Consider the following 21,734-nt stretch of genomic DNA (forward strand, 5'->3'; position numbering starts at 1 on the left):
AAAATAAAGCTTTCTCTCAGACTTACAGTTAGGATGCTAAGAGATATTTTATGTACTGGTGCTTAGGTCTCTGCTTGGTATATAGATGGAGGCCAAGAACCCGTGTTAAAAGGAAACAAATACATATTTCAGAAAGTTGCATCACAAAACTAGCAAGGCAATTGTAGATTTATGTGTAAGAAATGCATTTTGTTGAGTTCATTGACTTGCTTTGGCAGTTTAACACTGTCTCTGAACTTCTCAGCATGGCTGCTGGTATAAAAGCTAATGTTATCAATAGAGGATGAGTCGTTGATGATATTTTCCCCACATCTTGGAGGCCCTCTGTGATGTACACAAACCAAAACGTTTTTTTGTTTGTTTGTTTGTTTGTTTTTTTGATAGAGTCTTTCTCTTTTCCCCAGGCTGGAGTGTAGTGGTGTGATCTTAGCTCGCTGCAACCTCTGCCTCCTGGGTTAAAGTGATTTTCCTGCCTTAGCCCCCCAAGTAGCTGGGATTACAGGCACATGCCACCATGCCCAGCTAATTTTTGTATTTTTAAGTAGAGACGGGTTTTCACCATGTTGTCCAGGCTGGTCTTGAACTCCTGACCTCAGGTGATCCACCTACCCCCACCTTAGCCTCCCAAAGTGCTGGGATTACAGGCGTGAGCCACCGCTCCCAGCCCAAAACATGTTCTTTTTCCTTCTGGGTTTTACAAGCTCCCTGGTGTGCCCATTTTGTTGTCCCTCTGCTCAATTTCAGTTGCTTCTCCATTCCTTTGAAGCCTGAACCCTGCTTTGGAAATTATGCATGTTGTAACTTTTCCACCTGAGTGGATTTGGAGTGATCTTCCCCAGGCTTCAGTTTCCTCCTCTGACTGCTCCTGAAAAAATACTCCCTTGGGTCTTAGGAGAAGGTGACAGCATAGTGAGCACTTGGAAAGGAATTACAAAGTAGAAAATGAAATGAAAGAACCCAGAAGAAGGGAAGGAGGAAAAGGATAAAGAGGCTATCTTCTTTGATTATAAAATCAAGCTTTAGATGTACAGCCAACTGCTAAAGAAATGCATGGAGTTGCTTTTGGTTTATCATCTTTCTCCACTAATTTGCTTGTGAGTTTTATTCTGCACAAGAGGTTTGGCTGTGTGGTGTAGTGGTGTCAGACAGGCCTGGGTTTACCTCTTGACTACTAGTTAGCTTTTTGTCTTTAGGTGAGTTAGCTGTTTTGTACCACAGTTTCCTCTTTGCAACACAGGAGACAATAACACTTGATACTGTTGTTAAGGGGATTTAGTGAGATGCAGTAATCTATAGCAGATGATCAATAAATGTTTGCTCATTTTGCTCATTTTTCTCTTCCAAGAAATCTCCCTTCTTCTCATCTACTTCTATGCTTTAATAATGAATGAGACTGAGTATGAGAGTATGGGAAATGGTGGCTTTTAAACATATAATCCATATTCTCCATCTGCGTCTCCATAAAACTCTTCTTCAAGTCGGTATGGAGGCATCTAAGGTCCTCTTAGATTATCTGATTTGAAATCAATGGCATGGGTTCAGAACCAGACATTAGTCATTTAAAAAATCCAGATAGTATAAGCAAATCAGACTTTTAAAAAATGAATGTATTTACCAATGCTGGACATATAGTAGGAACTCAAAAACGGTGTTGGGGTAAAGGAATGACAAAATGAATGAATGCCAGTAGGTAGGTAAGTATACCCAACTTGACCACCCCATGCAGATACAAGCGATTTTTGGTTCACTTTTGCTACTAATTTTAATGGTACCTATATTCTTGTTAAATCTTTTCCTACTGAGATAATTCTACCACTACTTATGCTGACACATATGTCAATTGCTGACATGGGGCATTCACAGCTCCTTCCAAGTATTTTATACCTGTTCTTTCCTTGGAGAACATTTGATTTGCAGGGTAAGAAACTATTGTGCAATTCTGCTTAAGGCCACTCATCTCTCTAAAATATCATTTTCTATGAATCACTAAGTATAGAAAGCACTGTTGTTTTTGTACCCAGGGCTTAGTAACTGGGGAAGAAGGTCACTCCCATGATAAGACTGCACTATATTTGTGCCACAAGTGGGGACGCTTGGGCTCTAGATCCAGTGCTGCTCTCAGCTTTTTTTTTTCCCCCCTTAAATTGAGCTTCTTCAGCTCTTCTCTGAGCCTTAACTTTCCCAAATAAGTTTTATGATTTTACATAAAAGTACCAAAGACATCTGAATACTAAATGGTGTACACAAAAGTTTTTCATACTTACAGAGTCTTAATTCAATAATATCACTGTGTAATTTGTGTTCAAAACAAAGTGACGTCAGGTTAAATTTCTCCTTCAATATAATTCAATTAGAAACATAGACTTTACATTTTTGGTGATTTCATATAATTAATATTTTGGCATCAGTGTCAGTTTTGGTATTCCAGTAAATGAAATGAAAGATATATTGGGACACATCTTATAGTTGTTAAATTATTTACTCATATATGCAAAGACATGTTGTGTCTCAGGAGGTTATGATGACTTTGCAGAATGTGAATCAGAATGCCTCAGCAGTGTCTCCTTGCTCTCTAGTGAATTTGGTCATTTCGGTAAAGATATATGACTTGTAGAGTGTGTGCATGTGCATTTATGTTGTTTGAAATACTGAAAACATACTCAATTTTTCTGCATTTATAATAAAAACTATTTAAACTATCCAAGATTAGAAACAGCTAAAAAGTGCATAGACTTAGGAACATCATACCTTGGAATACAACCTACCCAAATTAGACAGAAGTCATTTGCTTTCATTAAAGCTACCAATTATCATAACAGTTCATTACATTGGAGGAAATACATGTAACAGAAAATTACAGCTATATTATAGTATCCTTAGTATTGATCTTACTTATAGAATACTTCTTAGCATTTTTGCTTGCATGGGAGTAGATAGTTCAAGATATGGATATGAATTCACTTTTCCAATTAGGATAAAGATCAAGAAAAACAATTCTGGGAAGTCAAATTGCTTGATACTGGAATATTAATTTAATTCATTTCATGGTGATGAGTTTTCAACTGAATTTTTTAATCATAAAAATATCAATATCAAAATCATTTTAAGAGTCCATATTATTATATTAGTACTATCATTTTTCATTGTGACATTCCCATCATTAAGTAAGGGGATCTGGCAGGATTAAATTTCAAAGCATGTCTCTTTCTTTGTTCAGGTAACATTATGCAGACAGGAGAGCTCTAATATAACGTTTTGGACCAAACTGAGAGAGAAGAGTGGTGATCTTTTCTGCATTCTGTGTGTCTGTTTCATAGACAAGAAAACACTGAGGAAGTTTAGTGATCAACAAGCTTTGGAAATTTTGAAAATTGGAAGAAGGGTCTATCTCTCTATTTCCCATCTCTACTTCACGCTCCACATTTTAGTCAGTGCCTTTTATCTAACCACAAACATAAATGTGGCCCTCTCTTGCTTCACAATGGTTTTTCAATGGTTCCCCACCCCATATAAATGTATACATGCTCACCTTACATTCAACTCTACACTATTGAGCATAGTATATTAGTTTTCCAAGGCTGCCATAACAAAGTCATACAAACTGGGTGGCTTGCAGCAGCAGATGTTATTGTCTCAGTTCTGGAGGCTAAAAGTCCAAAATCAAGGTATTGGCAGAGTCATGTTCTTTTCAAAGCCTCTAGGAGAGACTCCTTCCTTGTTTCTTCAGCTTCTGATAACCCTGGGCATTAGGCACTCCTTGATTCCTGGTGGCATAATTCCACTAACTGCCTCCATCTTCACACGGCCAGTCTCCCTGTTTGTTCTTATATGGTCATCCCTTTGTGCATGTGGGTGTCCAAGTTTCCCTCTCCTTTCAAGGACACTAGTTTTATTGGATTAAGGGTTCACCCTACTTCATATGACCTCATCTTAACTAAACTAATTACATTGCCAACAATTGTATTTCCAAATAAGGTCACAATCTGAGGTGCTGGGGGTCAGAAATTCAACATATCTTTTTTGGCCATATAGTTCAACCCATAACACATGCCATCCAAATGCTTCAGAATCTGGCTGTAAACTAACACCTGTCATCCCCCTCCCACATCTTTCTCCTTATTTATCATATACATTTGATGTAGGGAATTATTCCTCAGTTCTAGACTGTATTGTATTTGCCCAACAGGTTTTCCTGCCAACTACGCAAACAACATAAATCCACTGAAACTATGGCATTGCAGTAGAGAAGAATTTAATTGATTGAGGCCAACCCATGCAGAAGAACTAGAGTTATCACTCAACTCGGTCTCCCCAAAGGCTTGGAGGTGGTTTTTATGGACAATTTTGTGGGCAGGGGGTAAAGAAATGGCTGCTTCTGATTGTCTGGGGACTGAAATCGCAGGGTGTTGAAAATGGCCCTCGGGCACTGAGTCTGCCTCTGGATGAGGCCACATGACCAGTTGAGTCATGAGTCTGGGTGGGGCAGTGTGAAAGATATCTCAAAAAACTGATCTTAGATTCTACAGTAGCGATATTATCTATAAGAGAAATTGGGGAAGTCACAAATATTGTAACCTCTGGCTACATGACCCTTAAGCAGTAAGGAATTCTAGAAACTGTGTCTATCTTATTAGTGTTCGAGTCCCTCTCATAAAAGCCTAACATTGTGGCCTTTCATTAGTTTTACAAAGACAGTTCAGTTTTGGACTTATAGCCTCCAGTACTGAGACAATAATATCTGCTGCTCTAAGCCACCCAGTTTGTACGACTTTGTTATGGCAGCCTTGGAAAACTAATATACTATGCTCAATAGTGTAGAGATGAATGTAAGGTGAGCATGTATACATTTATATGGGGTGGGAAACCATTGAAGAATCATTGTGAAGCAAGAGAGGGACACAGTTATATTTGTGGTTAGATAGAAGGCATTGACTAAAATGTGGAGCATGAAGCAGAGATGGGAAATAGAGAGATAGACCCTTCTTCCAATTTTCAAAAATTCTAAAGCTTGTTGATCACTAAACTTCCTCAGTGTTTTCTTGTCTATGAAACAAACATACAGAATGCAGAAAAGATCACCACTCTTCTCTCTCAGTTTGGTCCAAAATGTTATATTAGAGCTCTCCTCTCTGCATAGTGTTACCTGAACAAAGAAAGAGACAAGCTTTGAAGTTTAATCTTTGCTTTAAGATTAAACTATAAACTAAATTCTTCCCCAAGTTAGCTTGACCTACACTCAGGAATGACCAAGGACACCCTGGAGGTCAGAAGCAAGATGGAGTAAGCTATGTCAGATTTCTTGTTGTCATAATCTTGCAAAGATGGTTTTAGTACCCATTTCATGCCTCTAATCTTATCATATACTCTGCCCATTGCTAGATTATGCCCTCCATTTATCTTGTCCACCTGACAAATTCCTGTTTCACTAAATGTTTTCTCAAGAATTACATTTTTAGTAAAACATTTCCTAACTTCTCCAGGCAAATTAACAATTTATCATCTATGCTTTCACTGCTTATTACATCTCAGATTGATACAGAACATGTTGCATTGCATTCTCACTCTCTGTTGATCTGCCTGTCTTCCCACTAAACTGTGAAATCTTGGAAGGCACAGCTCATACCTTTCATCTTTGGACACCTGACAGAGTCCCAGGCCCATAATAGACATTTGGTAAATAATTGTCAAACAAATAAGATGAAACTTCCTCCTTCCAAATCTTGCAGCATGACAAGAATTCTGGGAGGAGCCCAGAAACAATATATTATGCCTATGGGGAATTCAAATCCCATTATTTCTTATCTCTGTCTGCCTGAAAGAGGGATTTTGAGGCCACGCTTTGTGGCTTACACCTGTAATTCCAGCACTTTGGGAAGCAGAAGTGGGAGGATAAATTGAAGCCCAGAGTTCAAGCCTAGTCTTGGCAACATAGGGATAACCTTGTCTCTGCAGAAAAGAAAAAAAAAAAATTAGACAGGCATGGTGGCCCACACCTGTAGTCCTAGCAATACAGGAGGCCTAGAAAGATCTCTAGAGCCCATGAGTTCAATGCTACAGTGAGCCATGATCATGCTATTGAATTACATCCTGGGTAACTGAGAGAGCCCCTGTCTCTGGAAAAAGAAGAGAGAGAGAGAGAGATTCTCCCAAGGGCCCTTCACTAGTCAAGACATTAGTCAGTCATAGAAAAGACTCAAACTTGTTAGGGTTTTCCAAGGTGGTGATCAAAGCTGTGCTGGTTTAAAGACCAGCAACAAACTTCTGTAGTTTCCCCATTGCTGCCTTGGTAAGGTGATACTACTGAGTGGATTCTGCTCACCTACTGGTTGCCAGAAGAGATGACCTTTGCTGGCTGAAATAAAGAAGCTGCCTTTGCATGAACCACATGACATACTGATTGTACCATAAACTAGACAAACAAAAGCCCGTGTTTTTCCCCTATGTATTTATTATCTTGTAAAGAAAGTTTCTTTTCCCTTCCAAAGGAGAAGTGTTGATTTTCTAAAACACTATCTACACAAACAGGGGTCAGCAAATTCAAGTCAAGTTCTAATATTCAGAGAATTAAAAGGCCAGGATTTTAGAGGAGATGGGACTGGCATAATTTCTTTCAGTGGGTAAGGAGATAGTTCATTTCAATGAATGCTTTGCAGGAGAACTCGTGGATTCAGAATTAGAAGTCCTGGAATCAGGAGCTGAGTCGGTAGAAAAGGAAATTCAAATAGTTTTTCATATGCATAAGAATCAGAATAAGTATTTCACAGGAAAGCTGTTAGAATAAAATAATTTATGTTAAAAGATGTTGAAGCCATGGGACAGAATATTATAAAGATCAATAATAGATAATTATCATCATTAGGAAGGTATTTTGACATATCTTATGAATTTCTCCATACAGCAGAAAGTTTTTATTTTATTTATTTATTTTTTTAGATGGAGTCTTGCTCTGTCGCCCAGGCTGGCATGCAGTGATGCGATCTCGGCTCACTGCAATCTCCGTCTTCTGGGTTGAGACGATTCTCCTGCTTCAGCCTCCCAAGTAGCTGGGACTACAGGTGTGCAACCCCACGTCTGGCTAATTTTTTGTATTTTTAGTAAAGATGGGGTTTCCCCATGTTTCCCAGGCTGCTCTGGAGCTCCTGAGCTCACGTGGATCTACCTGCCTCAGCCTCCCAAAGTGATTGGATTACAGACGTGAGCCACTGTGCCCGGCCGAAAGTTTTTGTTTTTTTTTAATAGTTTGTAGTGTGTGTGTTTCCAAATTTTTGCTGAATTTTTTTCTGATATTGTCTAATTCAACATTTGTTCTACCTGCCATCATCCTTTTGAGTGTTGAGGGGTATGGATTCTGCAGTTTTAAACCTGTTACTTGTCAATCCAAGGAGGTGGCCCAAAATGTGCACACCTATACGGTGGAGATGATTCATTTATTCAACAAACATTTCTTGAGCCCCTGTCTGCCAGGTGTTAGCAATAGTCCTAACTTCCGCCTTCCAGTAACCAAAATAAACCAACAACACAAAAAATCATCAAAACAGTAAAAACAATCAAGCACCTGTAAGTGCTTGCTTGGAGACAGCCCTTTGTGGAGGTGACATGAAGTCTTATGCCATCACTCCTCCAAAGTCCACATGCTCTCATCACACCACAGGACCTCCATGAACAGGTGGCCTGAAGGAAAGCAGACTTTGATGACAAGGAGCCATCCCTGTCAAAAGTAAAGGGAAAAGCACTTCCAGCAGAAGGAAGAGCTTGAGCAAAATCCCAGGATAGGAAAGAACTGACTGGTGGTCCAAGTGCAGAGACACCAGCGTGACCAGGTCAGAGGAAGAAAGGAGAATGGCATAGATAGGCAAAGGCCAGAAGTGTTCCAGCCTTCCTGGTGATGGAAAAGAGTGTGGAGTTTGTGTCAAGTGCCATTGCAAATCCACAGTTAAATGCTAAATCTAAGTGAAAGCAGAAGTGAATTCCCCATCGAAATTTCCCTTCACTGGTAGCCGGGGATAAATAGCATATTCAAATATCGTTATAGCACGTGACACCAAGAAAACACCAGGTTAAAAGAGCAATGATGTGTGTACAGGCTTTGAAAACAGGGGTTGAACATGTTCCCCGGAAGCTGGGTCACACTATGACCACGTCCTGGAAGAAGTATGGGATTTGAATTCCTAGGAATCTCATGCTTTCTACTTTTGTCCCTGAAGGAGAGAGGATGGAATGAGTATTTGTTAAGACTGTCTGTGTGTCAGGAATTTTATGCATATTGCACAATTTAATCCCAACTATAATCTCTTGAAACAAATGTTATTTTCTCCTTTCAATGAGTGAGGAAATTTGAGACTCAGAGAGGACAGGTGTCAGGCTCAAGTTCATGTAGCTTGTCTGAACTCAACTCTACATCACTCTTCCAAAGTCCACAAGTTCTCTTCATACCACAGGGCCTCTGTGGATGGGTAGGACAAGGAAAAGCAGACTCTTCTGCCAGGCCTGCTCAGCCAAAAACTAATAGTCTGAGTGTTTCACTGCTTGCAAGGGCCACTTCAGGAGGTCAGAATTACATGCCCTTGGAAACATAACAAGAAATCTGATTTCTCTCCAATCAGATATTGGTTTGTAGTTAATCAGTTATTATTATTATTATTATTATTATTATTCTGGTTGGAGAGAATGTTGCTGGGCACAGATGTTAACTTGGATATTTGATTTATTATATACTCAGTTGACAAAGAAAACCAGATTTTTCTTTCATTTCTCATAAGCATGGCTGCAAATGTTATGGAAAAGTTTTCTTATTAGAGAAAAAAATAGAACTGAGTTGCAGGTAACATGTTTCTAAAATCCTGTAAATGATCACTAGATTTTTGTTTCCTCTTCCCACAAATGACACATGCAAATGCTTTAAAATTAGAATGTAGGTAGGTTTCCGAGGCGGCCCACCTCACTGTGGCTTTGCACTTCATGTATAAACCTCACTTTGTGTGTTGGGTGGGAGAAGGCAATGTGCACCTATTTACAATATACTCAGTCTCCACGGTGAAACCCCGTCTCTACTAAAAAATACAAAAAACTAGCCGGGCGAGGTGGCGGCGCCTGTAGTCCCAGCTACTCGGGAGGCTGAGGCAGGAGAATGGCGTAAACCCGGGAGGCGGAGCTTGCAGTGAGCTGAGATCCGGCCACTGCACTCCAGCCTGGGCGACAGAGCCAGACTCCGTCTCAAAAAAAAAAAAAAAAAAAAAAGAAGCTCTTTTATTACCCTTCATGTTACAGAGAAAAGGTGGAATTCCATTTAATTGAAACATCCTAATATGTGTATGTGTATGAACATACACATGAATATACACGTACATATATACCTAAGTATATATGCATATTTATGTAATATACATATGAAATTTGATTTTGACTGATGTGCAATTGGAGTATTTCATCTTATAATTATATTGTTCTCAGAGTTGATAGCATGAAGATCATATGAGGCTTTTGATTGTTTTAAGAAGTAGACTATACAGTTACTCTCTCCTATAGCTTTACAACTTTGTAGTTTCAAATGATCAGGCCTGAAAAATAATCTGGTCACTCTGATAAGTGAAAATAGAAAGGAAATAGAAATGATCTTGCTCTTCCTGTTTAAAAATAGCTTTTCTGAGGAAAGGAAGCTCATATATATCTCTTCAATGAAATTCTATTAATTGCCTTTTTCTTCAGTAGGTAGAGACAGGAAATCATGGTCTATTGATCAGTACAATCTGCTTTCCTCTTTGCTTCTGGGGAATAAAGTATGAATTAAGCAGGGGATTTTAATATTATACACGAAGTGTACTATGTTCAGATCAAAGTTAATAACAAAGCACTTCTGTGCAAAATTTAGATCAATTGTTCTGTCAGTATTGTAATATGGATAGAATTGCCTTTCTGCCAAATGAGGCATGATTCAGTGGTACTGAATAACATTGTAAGTTTAAAAATTATTTTGAAGATTTTTAATAAAAACTTGAGTTTTGGTTGTTTTATCCTGTTTATAAAGAATGAAAAGGCAAACTCTTCCACAGAATACTGTATTTTCGTGCTCGTGAGAAGAATATGAAAATGTGGACCCGCACAGTCACTTAAATGTAAGAATGGGCTTCAGTGGAAAGGCTTCATGTGTGTGTCTTGGCTTCTTCCTACTGTGTCATTCTGCCATGTCCCTAGGCCAGTCTGAAAGCCGTAAGGTAGGGATGGTATTGACGGGAATCAATACCTGCCGTATGTTTCATATAATTAGGAGCTGAGCAAATAAGATAGACATGTGCAAGTGTCTTAAAGGGCAGGGTGAAGGAAGAGACTTGGAGTTAATAAAAATGTGAAGGAATAGGCGGGGTGCGGTGGCTCACACCTGTAATCCCAGCACTTTGGGAGGCCAAGGCGGGCGGATCACAAGGTCAGGAGATCGAGACCATCCTGGCTAACAGGGTGAAACCCTATCCCTACTAAAAATACAAAAAAGCCGGGCGTGGTGGTGGGCGCCTGTAGTCCCAGCTACTCGGGACGCTGAGGCAGGAGAATGGTGGGAACCCGGGAGGCAGAGCTTGCAGTGAGCCAAGATCGCGCCACTGCACTCCAGCCTGGGCAACACAGCGAGACTCCGTCTCAAAAAAATAAATAAATAAAAAATAAAAAATGTGAAGGAATATAGTTGACAAAAACTAGACTTTGTTTAAATAGCTACATACATTTACCAAGAAGATGCAAATCTAAAGAGACAAAGAGATTTGGGAGAAGGATAGAAAGGATGTCAACTAATGTTTTGGATAATAAAAGGTGAATGGAGAATTGGAGCAAGTTGCAATCTCAGAAGCTGTAGACCAGGAGGCTGCAATGAAATTAGTCAGTGTGCACTACAGAGGCCCTGAGAGGCTCAGCCTTTGAAGGCAGCAAGGAAACTACTTTCTTTCCTCCACAGCCCAGCAGGGCATGGAAAGGTTAGTATGTACAGACCTGAATAGTCACAAAGAAACGAACTCCAGAAACTGGCATTTGAGGGTCTTCTGATGAAAAAGCTTCCTCGGGGTAGGTGTGATTCATGCTTGTAATCCCAGCACTTGGGAGGCCAAGCAGGAGAATTTCTTGAGTCCAGGAGTTCAAGACCAGTCTGGGAAGACAGTGAGAACCCATCTCTACAAGAAATAGAAAATAAGCCAGACATTAGGGTGCATGCCTGTAACCCCAGCTAGTTAGGAGGCTGAGTGAGAGGACTGCTTGAGCCTGGGAGGTTAAGGCTGCAGTGAGCCGTGATTATGCCACTGCATTCTAGCCTGGGTGGCAGAGCAAGACCTTGTCTCAAAAAAATTTAAAAATTAAAAAAAAATAAAGAAAACAAAAAGTTTCCTTGCTACTTGATCACCTGACAATCCCACCCATTTACATAGAACTTCCAGTTGGGGTTTTCATACCATAATCTTAGTAATGTATCTACAGAGCACAATCGCCAGACATTTGATAACAGCCTAAATATGAAAGAATGAAATCAAAGCAAATAGAAGAAGTCAGAATAAAATGACGAGTTGATGGGTGCAGCACACCAACATGGCACAAGTATACATATGTAACAAACCTGCACGTTGTGCACATGTACCCTACAACTTAAAGTATAATAATAATAAATAAATTTAAAAAAAAAGAAGTCAGAATAAAACAAGAGAATGAAGGGAATAGAAGGAAAATTGTAAAAATGATAATTAATAACCTCAGAAAGATAATAGTATATATTCCAGGTGTTTACTTGTTACTATCTAGTGTTTAGTATGTGCCAAGCACTTTTCCAACAACTCCATAATAGTGTCTCTTTTCATTCTCATAGCCATATCTTTCAAGCATTACTATCATGTGCATTTTATGGAAAGGCTAAATAACTTGTCAAGGGCACCCAGGTAAATGACAGTCAGGATTTGAACCTAGGCAGTGTGGTTAAAGTCCACCCTCGTAACCATTACGTGTCACTGCCTTTCCAAAACTTAAGAACAGAATGTTATGAAAAGGGAAAAATCAGAAAGTATTTATGCAAATTAAAAACCTAGCTAAAATAAAATATTTATCACATTTTTTACAGTAATTAGTAGAAAGAGTAATGGAATTTTATTGGAAAATTAACAGTCAAATAAATGAAAAACAGAGAGCAATGTAATAAAATGGGAGTATCAATCCAGTATGTTGAACATTGGACTAATCAGTTTCCAGAAGGAGAGAACAAAGAGAGATGCAGAACTTATCAAGGTAACATATGCCTGAAGAGAAGTTTTTAAATAACCCATATCAACACACATAATATGACATGTTAGGATATACTAAAGATACAAAGAAAATATAGAGGAAAGAGGCAGAGAAAAAGTAAGAGGGAAACAGTCCATACACAACAAACCAGGAATCACCATGGCTTGTGCAGACTTCTCAACACTCTGAAAGCTAGAAGACAATTGGAGAAGCCTTCTAAATATTAAGAAAAAAAGTGATTCCCAGGCTAGAATTTGATTTCAAGTCAATATAGCATTCAAATGTGAAGGGTCTAAAAGGATGTAAGTACCCTTTTTCTGTTACAGAGATGTGTTTCTGCAAATGAGAGAGCAGACGAAAAGAAACATCGTGTGAGACTTAGGCCAGAGATAATTGGAAGTGATTAAGGAGAAATTCCATTCCATCCTCAACGGAGAACGACTAAACCACATTAGAACAGAAAAAAACGTCTAATGTGTTTGAGCATTTGAAATGACAAGTATGATGTTTGAAATTAAATATTTGAAACAAATCACTGCCAGAGCATTTATTGGGGAAATATTAACAATATATAGAGAACCAATCATATAAAAAGAAAGACAGGAGAAATTCCAAAAATAGGCAACAAAAGGAACATAAAGCATTAAACACTATTTGACTCAGCCATGAATAATGTTATTTGCATCATGATAATGTAAATAGTGAATAATGATTTAACAAAATAATTATAAAGGAGTTGGGAAGTGAGAAGAGTACAAAATCCTCATGGACAAAAACAGGAATCAGTAGATAATGCCTAATGCATAAATCAAGAAAATACTGGTCTATTATTTAGAAAAATAAACCTAACCAACTAGAAACCTTTTTTTTTTTTTTTTTAATATTGGAAGGATCAGCAAAAGAGTTGAAAGAGGAAGTCCAGGAATAGAGAAGGATGGGAGAGGGTGCTTGTGTTTTCTGACCTTTTTAGTGTAAGTATTTTTATATTTGCAAAACTTTAAATGACATTTAGAAGTGTAGAAAGGAACAATATTGTAGAAATGTGAAGATGATAACCACAACTTGGATTTGATATTGAGGCAAGCAAAAACACAAAATTAAGAGCCAAAGATTGGGAGAATAATAAACACTCTTTAGAAACCGAAATTGGAGAGCTAAACCTCCAACTCAAGGAGAACATGCAATGCGCTTATGGTAGTAACTTTACAGATAGATGCCTTAACAAAAACAGGTGACTTAGTCCATTTGGGCTGCTATAATAAAATACCACAAACTTGGGGTAGCTTCCAAACAACAGAAATTCATTTCTCACAGTTTAGAGGCTGGGAAGTCCATGATGAAGGCACCAGGAGATTTCTCTTCTGGTGAGGGCCTGTTTCCTGGGTCATAGATGGCACCTTCTTGCTATGTCTTCACATTGTGGAAAAGTGGGAGTGAGGGATGTTTCTACAGCCTCTTTGACGAAGGCACTAATGCAATCCATAAAGGTTCTGTCCCCATGACCTAATTCTCCCAAAAGCCCTACCTACTATTACCTTCCACCTTGAGGGTGAGAATTCCAACATATGAATTTTGGGACCACATGAACATTCAGACCATAGCACCAAGGAACTTCATAGAAAGGAATTTCATAAAGTGTGCATAAGTCTCATTTGTGCTTGTACTGTGATTACCTACACCCATTTTTGTAAGCATAAAATTAGAGACAATGATTATTATCAAGGGTAGAATTGAGGGCCCATAAGTGTCACAGCAAGGTAGCTTGGGTTGGAGAGGAGCCTGAAATGCAGACTTGTCCCCATGATACTGAATCTTAATTATAGGAAAGGGTTCTGGATTGGTTGCAGATTTACTGGTTTCAATTTTTTTTACACATGTAATGATTGAACCAATTCTCTTTTCAACCAGCAGCCAGCAACTCAACATCACCCTCCCCCTAGGTCTTAGCATTCCTGACCCCAACAGCCAAATTAATCATTCCCATTTTATGCCAGGTATTTAGGTGTGCCAAGACCTACTTATGACATAGAGTGATGGTTATGAGCTGAGGCTTTGGATTGAATCCTGACTCCACCACTTCCTAGCTGTGCAAACTAGATACGCTACCAAACCCCACCAGGAAGTTGAGGATGATAATGTTAGTACCAGCTCATGAAGATTTTTGTGAAGATTATATTGAAAATATTTATAAAGCACACAGCATAATTTCTTTTATGTAATAAACACTCAAGATGACAGTCATTGTTACTAATGTTATTAACTTGGAGAAGTATTACTTCATGAATATTGTAACTTTTAATCATAAATGGATTAAATTTTATCATTATTTGTTATGTCAACCACATTATGGTCCTTATATGACTTTAAAACCACTTAGAAAGGAAATACTTATAATTTATTGAAGTAATCTGAGTAATTTGCATTTATTTTGAATCTTAAACTTTATCAGCTTCCCTAATTTTTCCAATCACTTTGAACTGATACTACTCATTCTTGGTACTCGGTCTTCTCTTACATTCAAACATCTTGTAAGGCATAGATGTAATTTATGAAGTTCTTTGTCTCTTCAAGGCAGTTTTATCCTGTATGATTCTTTAGGTTCAACATTCATCTTAGATCATCGGTCTTTTTATTTATCCCAATTATCTGTTTCTTCTATAACCGAGATAACAAGATAATGTGCTACATTATCTCTTGGAAATTTAAAATAAGCAGTAATTTTGCCAGGCCAGGCTCTCTAAAAGGCTTCCCAAGATATCCAGAGTCTGACTAGCAACTCTAACCTCTCAGAAACATAGTATTTTGAGCACATCAAGGGTAGATCCTTTTCTGATAATACATTCTAATGAACCACAATGGCAGTATTAAATTTATAATGAGAAATGGCAATCACAGATTCCAGGTACTTGATGTCCATATGAATACTGCCTTTATCTCCTGTAGACATATCTACCCAAGGAGTTAAATCATCATTTATTCATAGAGCTTAAAATAAAAACAAAGGGAAGTAGTTAAACACATTTTTTGTTTACTGAAATCCAGCTAAAAATGGCATGATGTGTTCATCTCCATGCAATAGATTATCTTGTCTGGAGAATTAAGATACTCAAAGTTGACTAAGCTCTCTTTTTCTTTAACCCACCAACTTGAATGGATACTTCCAGTACTTGTCTGTGTTACTGTCCTTTTTCTGTTTGAGGTAAAATTAATTCAGATTCTCCTCAAACTCACTAATTATTTAGAAGTTATTTGGGTATCACCTCATCGTTGTTAGTTGACTTTTTCGGAACTCTGCAATGAAACTCAGGCAAGGTCTTTTAAGGAGAAATTAACAGGTGAAATATTAATTTCTCATGTAGACTTGAGGCCAGTTTTTAGAAGAAATTAGTCTTTGTGATAGATATGCTTGATTTCACATCTTGTTGGAAACAGCAGACCTCAGTAGCTCCCATCTTCTTGCCACTTCCTGTTAACAGAATCAGAATTTTATCTTCCCCTAATCTCCCCAAAACATGAGCTTGTCACTTACTGGAGCAGGTCACCAGGAGAAGCAGAAAAGTGACTGTACGGCTTTTCTTTTTTTTTATTTTTATTTTTATTTTTATTTTTGACGGAGACTCGCTCTGTCGCCCAGGCTGGAGTGCAGTGGCCGGACCTCAGCTCACTGCAAGCTCCGCCTCCCGGGTTCCCGCCATTCTCCTGCCTCAGCCTCCCGAGTAGTTGGGACTACAGGCGCCCGCCACCTCGCCCGGCTAATTTTTTTTTTTTTTGGTATTTTTAGTAGAGACGGGATTTCACCGTGTTAGCCAGGGTGGTCTGGATCTCCTGACCTCGTGATCTACACGTCTCGGCCTCCCAAAGTGCTGGGATTACAGGCTTGAGCCACCGCGCCCAGCCAAAAGTGACTGTACAGCTTTTCAATTAGTAACACATTAGAAGGGATTTCAAGAGCTGGATAGGGGCTGGGTCCCTTAGAGAAAGGAATCAGTAAACAGGAACTCCAGAGAGAGAATGAGTAAATAACTTTAGAGAGTTAGGAAATATAGGAGATTCACAAGGAAGCAACTGTCCCCCCCACTTCTTTCACCCCTCCCATAGGCCAGAGGGAATATCCGTTCCATCATTTCTCTTAAATTCCCAAATCCAAACAAGGAGGTGTTGAGATGTTTAATCCACCTCTGGTAAGAATAAGCTATAACTAGAGGAGGGTACAACACCAAGACCCCTCTATATAGCTTGGCACCATCATCTGAATTATTAAATACAGAATTGCACAGAACATCATCAGATGCCAGTGTGTACTTATTTCAGGAAACCCTTAGAAAGAAACAGTTTTTTTAATATGTTGTAGGATCTCCACTTCCATTAAGCCACAAACAGGTAGGAACACAATATCCCCACTCAACTTCTTTGAATACAATTTTCTTCCCTGTACTATAGAAAGTAAGCCTTCTCTGAGGGGGCCCAAAAGAAGAGAGGATTTATCAAGGTTAAGTTACTTTTATGAATGACTCCTTTTCTTAATCATAGATGAGTAAATTCTGCAGGTTTGAATGGAATACAGTTCTTTTTTTCTATAAAATGATTATTCTTATATTAAATGTTAATTTCAGAGTTGGGCTCTGTGATGACAACCTTATTTTGCTTATTTTCAAATTCTTGAAATTTGTCTCTCTGTTGTCCTCCTGTAACAAAGCACTTGAGGTGTAGTCAGGAGGATTTTCAGTTAGAGTTAATAAAATATCCCTTGGTCATGGTTGTCCCAGTAATACATGGAGGCATACATAAGATTGTGCCCAACCAACTCTACAGGTTAGAGAAGTTTTAACTGTTAGAGCAATGCAGAGAATCTAGTTTCATTCTAAAAGACTTGATTTGAAAACCCTTCATCCATTGAACAAGTGTACATGTCCTAAAAAAAAAAAAAAATGTAGAGTAGGATTAATCCAAACTACTATCTAATTGTATTCTTCAACCTGATGGTGGAAGGCAGAGAGAGGTAGATGGAGATCCTCAATGTCTCAGAATCGAGGACATCACTTTGAATGTCCCATGATCTCTAGTTTCCTTCTACCTATGCTTTGAATTTTATGATTTGTGTTTTAGCAATACACTAAATAAAATATTTGTTGGATTGCTGAAACAATCCTTTTATGGCTCACCTTACTTTCCTGAAAAATACACCTCAATCTTTGTCATTCAACTGCAATTTCTTTAAAATTTTTACTCATGATTCGTGACACAGAGATTGTACACAAAGTTCCATTCTGTCTGGGATGTAAGACCATTAAGGTATTGTAACGCACCAAGACTGTGCTTTTGCAATTTCCCTATTTCAGAACACATGTTAAGCAACAGGTTTCCCAGTGGTTTAAACATGGTCAGGAGTTAGGTGTGCTCAGTACTGACTCTACTTCATTCTTGTTCTGTCCATCTGTGACTTTTGAGCTTGCTGGATCACTGTGTCACTCACTAACTATCTTGGTGTCTCCAAATTCCATAAAATAGTAGATAATTGATAAAAAAAACATTTACCACCTTGTCACTTGATCTTTTTGGGGATCAAGAAGTTTCACATAGGTAATGAATGGGACCTCAAATGTCAAATCTGTCTTTTAACCCCCAGAAAACATTTTTCTTGAGTGAAAGAACAATTGGAAAATTCCTTTTCCACCTGTACTTGAAGGAAAATACTTATTTTGTTTACATTTTAAATATTTCCTGTAATGTTAAAGATGGTGAAGTGCCTAGAGATCCATAAATGGATATGTGTGTGTGTGTATATATATATTTGTGTGTGTGTGTGTGTGTGTATATATATATATATATATATATATATATATATTTTTTTTTTTTTTTTTTTTTTTTTTTTTTGCTGGAGTATAACACTTTTAAAAACCGCCTCTAGTCCAGACATGGGTCTCATAAATGTGAGTGTTCTCTATTCTTTAGCATTGTATTATAGAAACACTGGAGAAATATAACCTACAGCAAGCACTGCCCCAAACTGTTTGAAACATCATGTCTAGAGTTCACAAACATTTTTTGACACAAAACATTACTGAAATGATGAATCATCTAATAAGTATGTCCTTTATTGATATTTCATTTTATTATCAACAAAACTCTACCATGTAGTAAGTACAAGCATTATCATTGCCATTTTGTTATTGATTCAACTCCATAATTAAATTTTTATTCATAGATGAAGAATAGGGGGTGTTGAGGGTACAACAGGTTCACTCAAAAAATGTATTTTTTATGACTTTCAATTTCTTAAGAGATGAAACAAAAGATCTGCCTAGCCTACTTTCTTAACCCAAGCCCTAACTGAAAGTCTAAGAGATGTATTTCTAGGGAATTACCCAACCTCAGCATTCTCAGGTTTTCTGGTGTTCTCTGTCTGTGTCAGAATTTGAAAACACCAGCTCAATAATTCTCAAAATTAAAAGTCTGCTTTTATTATCTGGTAATAAAATAATAGGCATATTAACCATAATCTTGAAAAGTGTATTCTTTCAATTCTGTTATAGAACAAAAACAGATTGTTTTTAGCTGGTCAAGAGGTTTGAAATATTGTCAGATAGCACATAATAGACAATCAATTTAATATTTATTAAATGAATTAGTGAAATTTGAATCTCATTTGTTAAATGAATTAGTAAAATTTGGGCCTCAGGGAGCGGGGCTTAGAAGTGTGAGGGAAGTCTGAGAAACAGTCAGTTGATTTGTCACGTGGAAAAGCTGCTGATTAAGAATACAGCACTACTGCTTTTCAATTCAGAGGATTTATAAACAGAAATCTCAGTGTATTTTCTTTATCCGGGTTGCCCAAATAGAACCAGAGTTTCATATATTTTGCAAGTCTTCCTTTGGTAAATCCCCAGTTAACAAAAAAACGAAATTCTTCCTTTTACTTCTGGGTATTTTGCTTTTTTCATGATAATAAACAGTTTAAAACCATGAAGAAACTCTTAGTAAGTCATATTAGCTCTATTAGGCCTATTCAATAGAGGCTCTGGGTGTTTCATTTGAAGAAACCACTGATCCATTGACTCATCACCAGGACAGCAATTATCAGTATATGGCATCGTTTGTAGCACAAAGACATATGGTTAATTGGGGGTTCTGTTTAATTGATCTCTTTGTTAACCAGGACTTTACAACATCTTAATACATTAGAAAAGTAACATAAGCATAAACATTTACTTTTAGAGTCAGGTTCCCATTTATATTTATAATGGGTCTAATCCATATTTTAAAATATATGCATACATGCTTCAAGTAGGATTAATATTGTTTAAGGTCTAACTTATTTTGTCTTCTAACAGTTTTTATTTATTTCATCTTCTAACAGTGTTTATTTAGAAATATATCATGCCTGTAATCCCAGCACTTTGGGAGGCTGAGGTGGGCAGATCACAAGGTCAGGAGATCCGTCTTGGCTAACATGGTGAGACCCCATCTCTACTAAAAATACAAAAAATTAGCCAGGCATGATGGCACGCGCCTGTAATTTCAGCTACTTGGGAGGCTGAAGCAGGAGACTCGCTTGAATCCGGGAGGTCGAGGTTGCAGTGAGCCAAGATCATGCCCGTGCACTCCAGCCTGGATGACAGAGCAAGACTCTGTATCAAAAAAAAGAAAAAAAAAATGTGTGTGTGTATATATATATGTGTGTGTATGTGTATATATATATATATATATATATATATAAACTTGACTGTCCTTGAGTATTCTTTTTTTTTTTTAATATTAGAAAGCCAACACCTCAAGTTTTATTTCAGTTATTATCTCTGATTTTTCTTTTTTCTACCCATGGAATACATTGTAGATTTTTGCTTTTATATAATGAATTTTGTTTTGAAATCCTTACGGCTCTTGTAACTGCAGGCATATCTAAGTATGAGATTTGGAACATACCTCATAGAATATAGCAGGACAATAAAGAGTTACCAAAGAATTACTGTAAGAAAAAAAATTACCCATGTAAATGTTCAAGTCATATCCTGACAGAAGGAGGAAGTGGCAGGTCCCTGGGCTCAACCTTATCTGATGCTGTACATTAGACAGCACACTGCTGACTGTTTTCAGTTGTTTCTGTAACAGCAGAAAGTGCACTCACTAGGAGTAGTCAGAATTCAAAATGCTCAAGAGAAAGCCATCCAATGTTTCAGAGAAGGAGAAACATCAAAAACCAAAGGTAAGGAAATTTCATACATAGTTAAATAAAATCAACTATTTAACAGAAAATAAACACATATGTGTGTTTGAACACATACAATGTTCTCATCTGTGAGTCATAAGTCAAACGTAGGGTTTAATGCCTCATGGCAAATATGGAAAAATTAAATTGCAAAGTTGGATTTTAAATCACACCTAGCAATTATTGTCTCTGTAATTTTGTCTTGTAGTGCGTATTGGAACATTTACATCTGTAAGTGAAGTTTGAGTTCAGCTCAACTTCAAAAAAACCAATTTAGTGGTCTCTGAGTGTTTGTTATCATAAAGTCTTCTTGTACGTTTTTAATGACTATGAGATTGCCAATGTCTATTAAACAGTCTACTGAATGAATTTTATCTCTTAAGAGATTAGCTCTTCAACATAGAGTTATGAGAAGGTTGTAAAATGGAAATGTTATGGTTAAATATAAGACTTTTCTCATTTTTGAATGTTAAATTATGATAGTTTGTTGTAGAGATGTATATTTGCTATTCTCTTGAACGAATGTTATTACTACACAAAAAATTGGGCTGTGTTTCGAGAAGCATCAAAACACCATATACTAGTAGACTTGGCAAATGGGTAATATTAATATGTGGAATGTTGCTCTGTTCTTTGTCTTGGCAATAAGTGCTACTTTAAAAAAAATATGTCATGGAATAAAGTTTAGATTCTATTGTAGAACTCTAGATTTATTAATAACATAAAACAACTATTCACAAAGTACCAATGTCAGAAAATTTCTCCAATAGGTGTACATTTCTTTTCTTAGGTAAATAAAATTTTTAATCTCTTTCTGAGATAAACAATAGCTGAGTCCAGATTTTTTTGAAGGATTCGTTTATTGTCTATCAGTCTTTGTATGTTAGGCACCCATTTTCAGAGAAAGACGTTGATTTCTTTCATTTGTTATGACCTTTTGAATTGATGAGATATAGAACAATGGTCAATATTTTGAAACTCTTTGGAAGTTACCATCCAGGTTTTTCTGAAGGAAACAAAAAAAAATGATTTCCTATCTTTGGAAAGGTAGAATAAATGATTTTTAATATTAATTCTTTCTGACCCATATACATAATAATGGATAGACAAGCATCTTTAGTTTAAAATATAGCTAGATAACATATCATGATTTTTTCCCTAATACAAGAAAAATTCAAAGTAACATTTTCCTAATAATACAAAAAAGTTTTTAAAAGCATGACTTGTGCTTCTATTTAAGATTCATTTTATATGATATTTACTTGATTAAGTGCAACAA

The 21,734-nt window shown here is 37.3% G+C and overlaps 1 protein-coding gene across 3 annotated transcripts in view; it reads left to right on the plus strand.

Moving 5' to 3' along the window:
• SAMSN1 (SAM domain, SH3 domain and nuclear localization signals 1) overlaps positions 1 to 21,734 on the plus strand; it is a 175,306-nt gene that overhangs the window by 88,874 nt on the left and 64,698 nt on the right. The window contains exon 1 of one of the 3 annotated variants that reach the window (XM_007967043.3): positions 20,309 to 20,452. The exons of the other annotated variants lie outside the window; for them this stretch is intronic. Coding sequence (XP_007965234.1) covers positions 20,396 to 20,452 — 57 coding nt within the window. The 5' untranslated portion in view covers positions 20,309 to 20,395. Of the gene's footprint in view, positions 1 to 20,308; positions 20,453 to 21,734 lie in introns of those variants that run through there. 3 annotated transcript variants of the gene reach the window in all.

The sequence above is a fragment of the Chlorocebus sabaeus genome, chromosome 2 (genome assembly GCF_047675955.1).
Source record: "Chlorocebus sabaeus isolate Y175 chromosome 2, mChlSab1.0.hap1, whole genome shotgun sequence".
NCBI classification, from domain to species: Eukaryota; Metazoa; Chordata; class Mammalia; order Primates; family Cercopithecidae; genus Chlorocebus; species Chlorocebus sabaeus.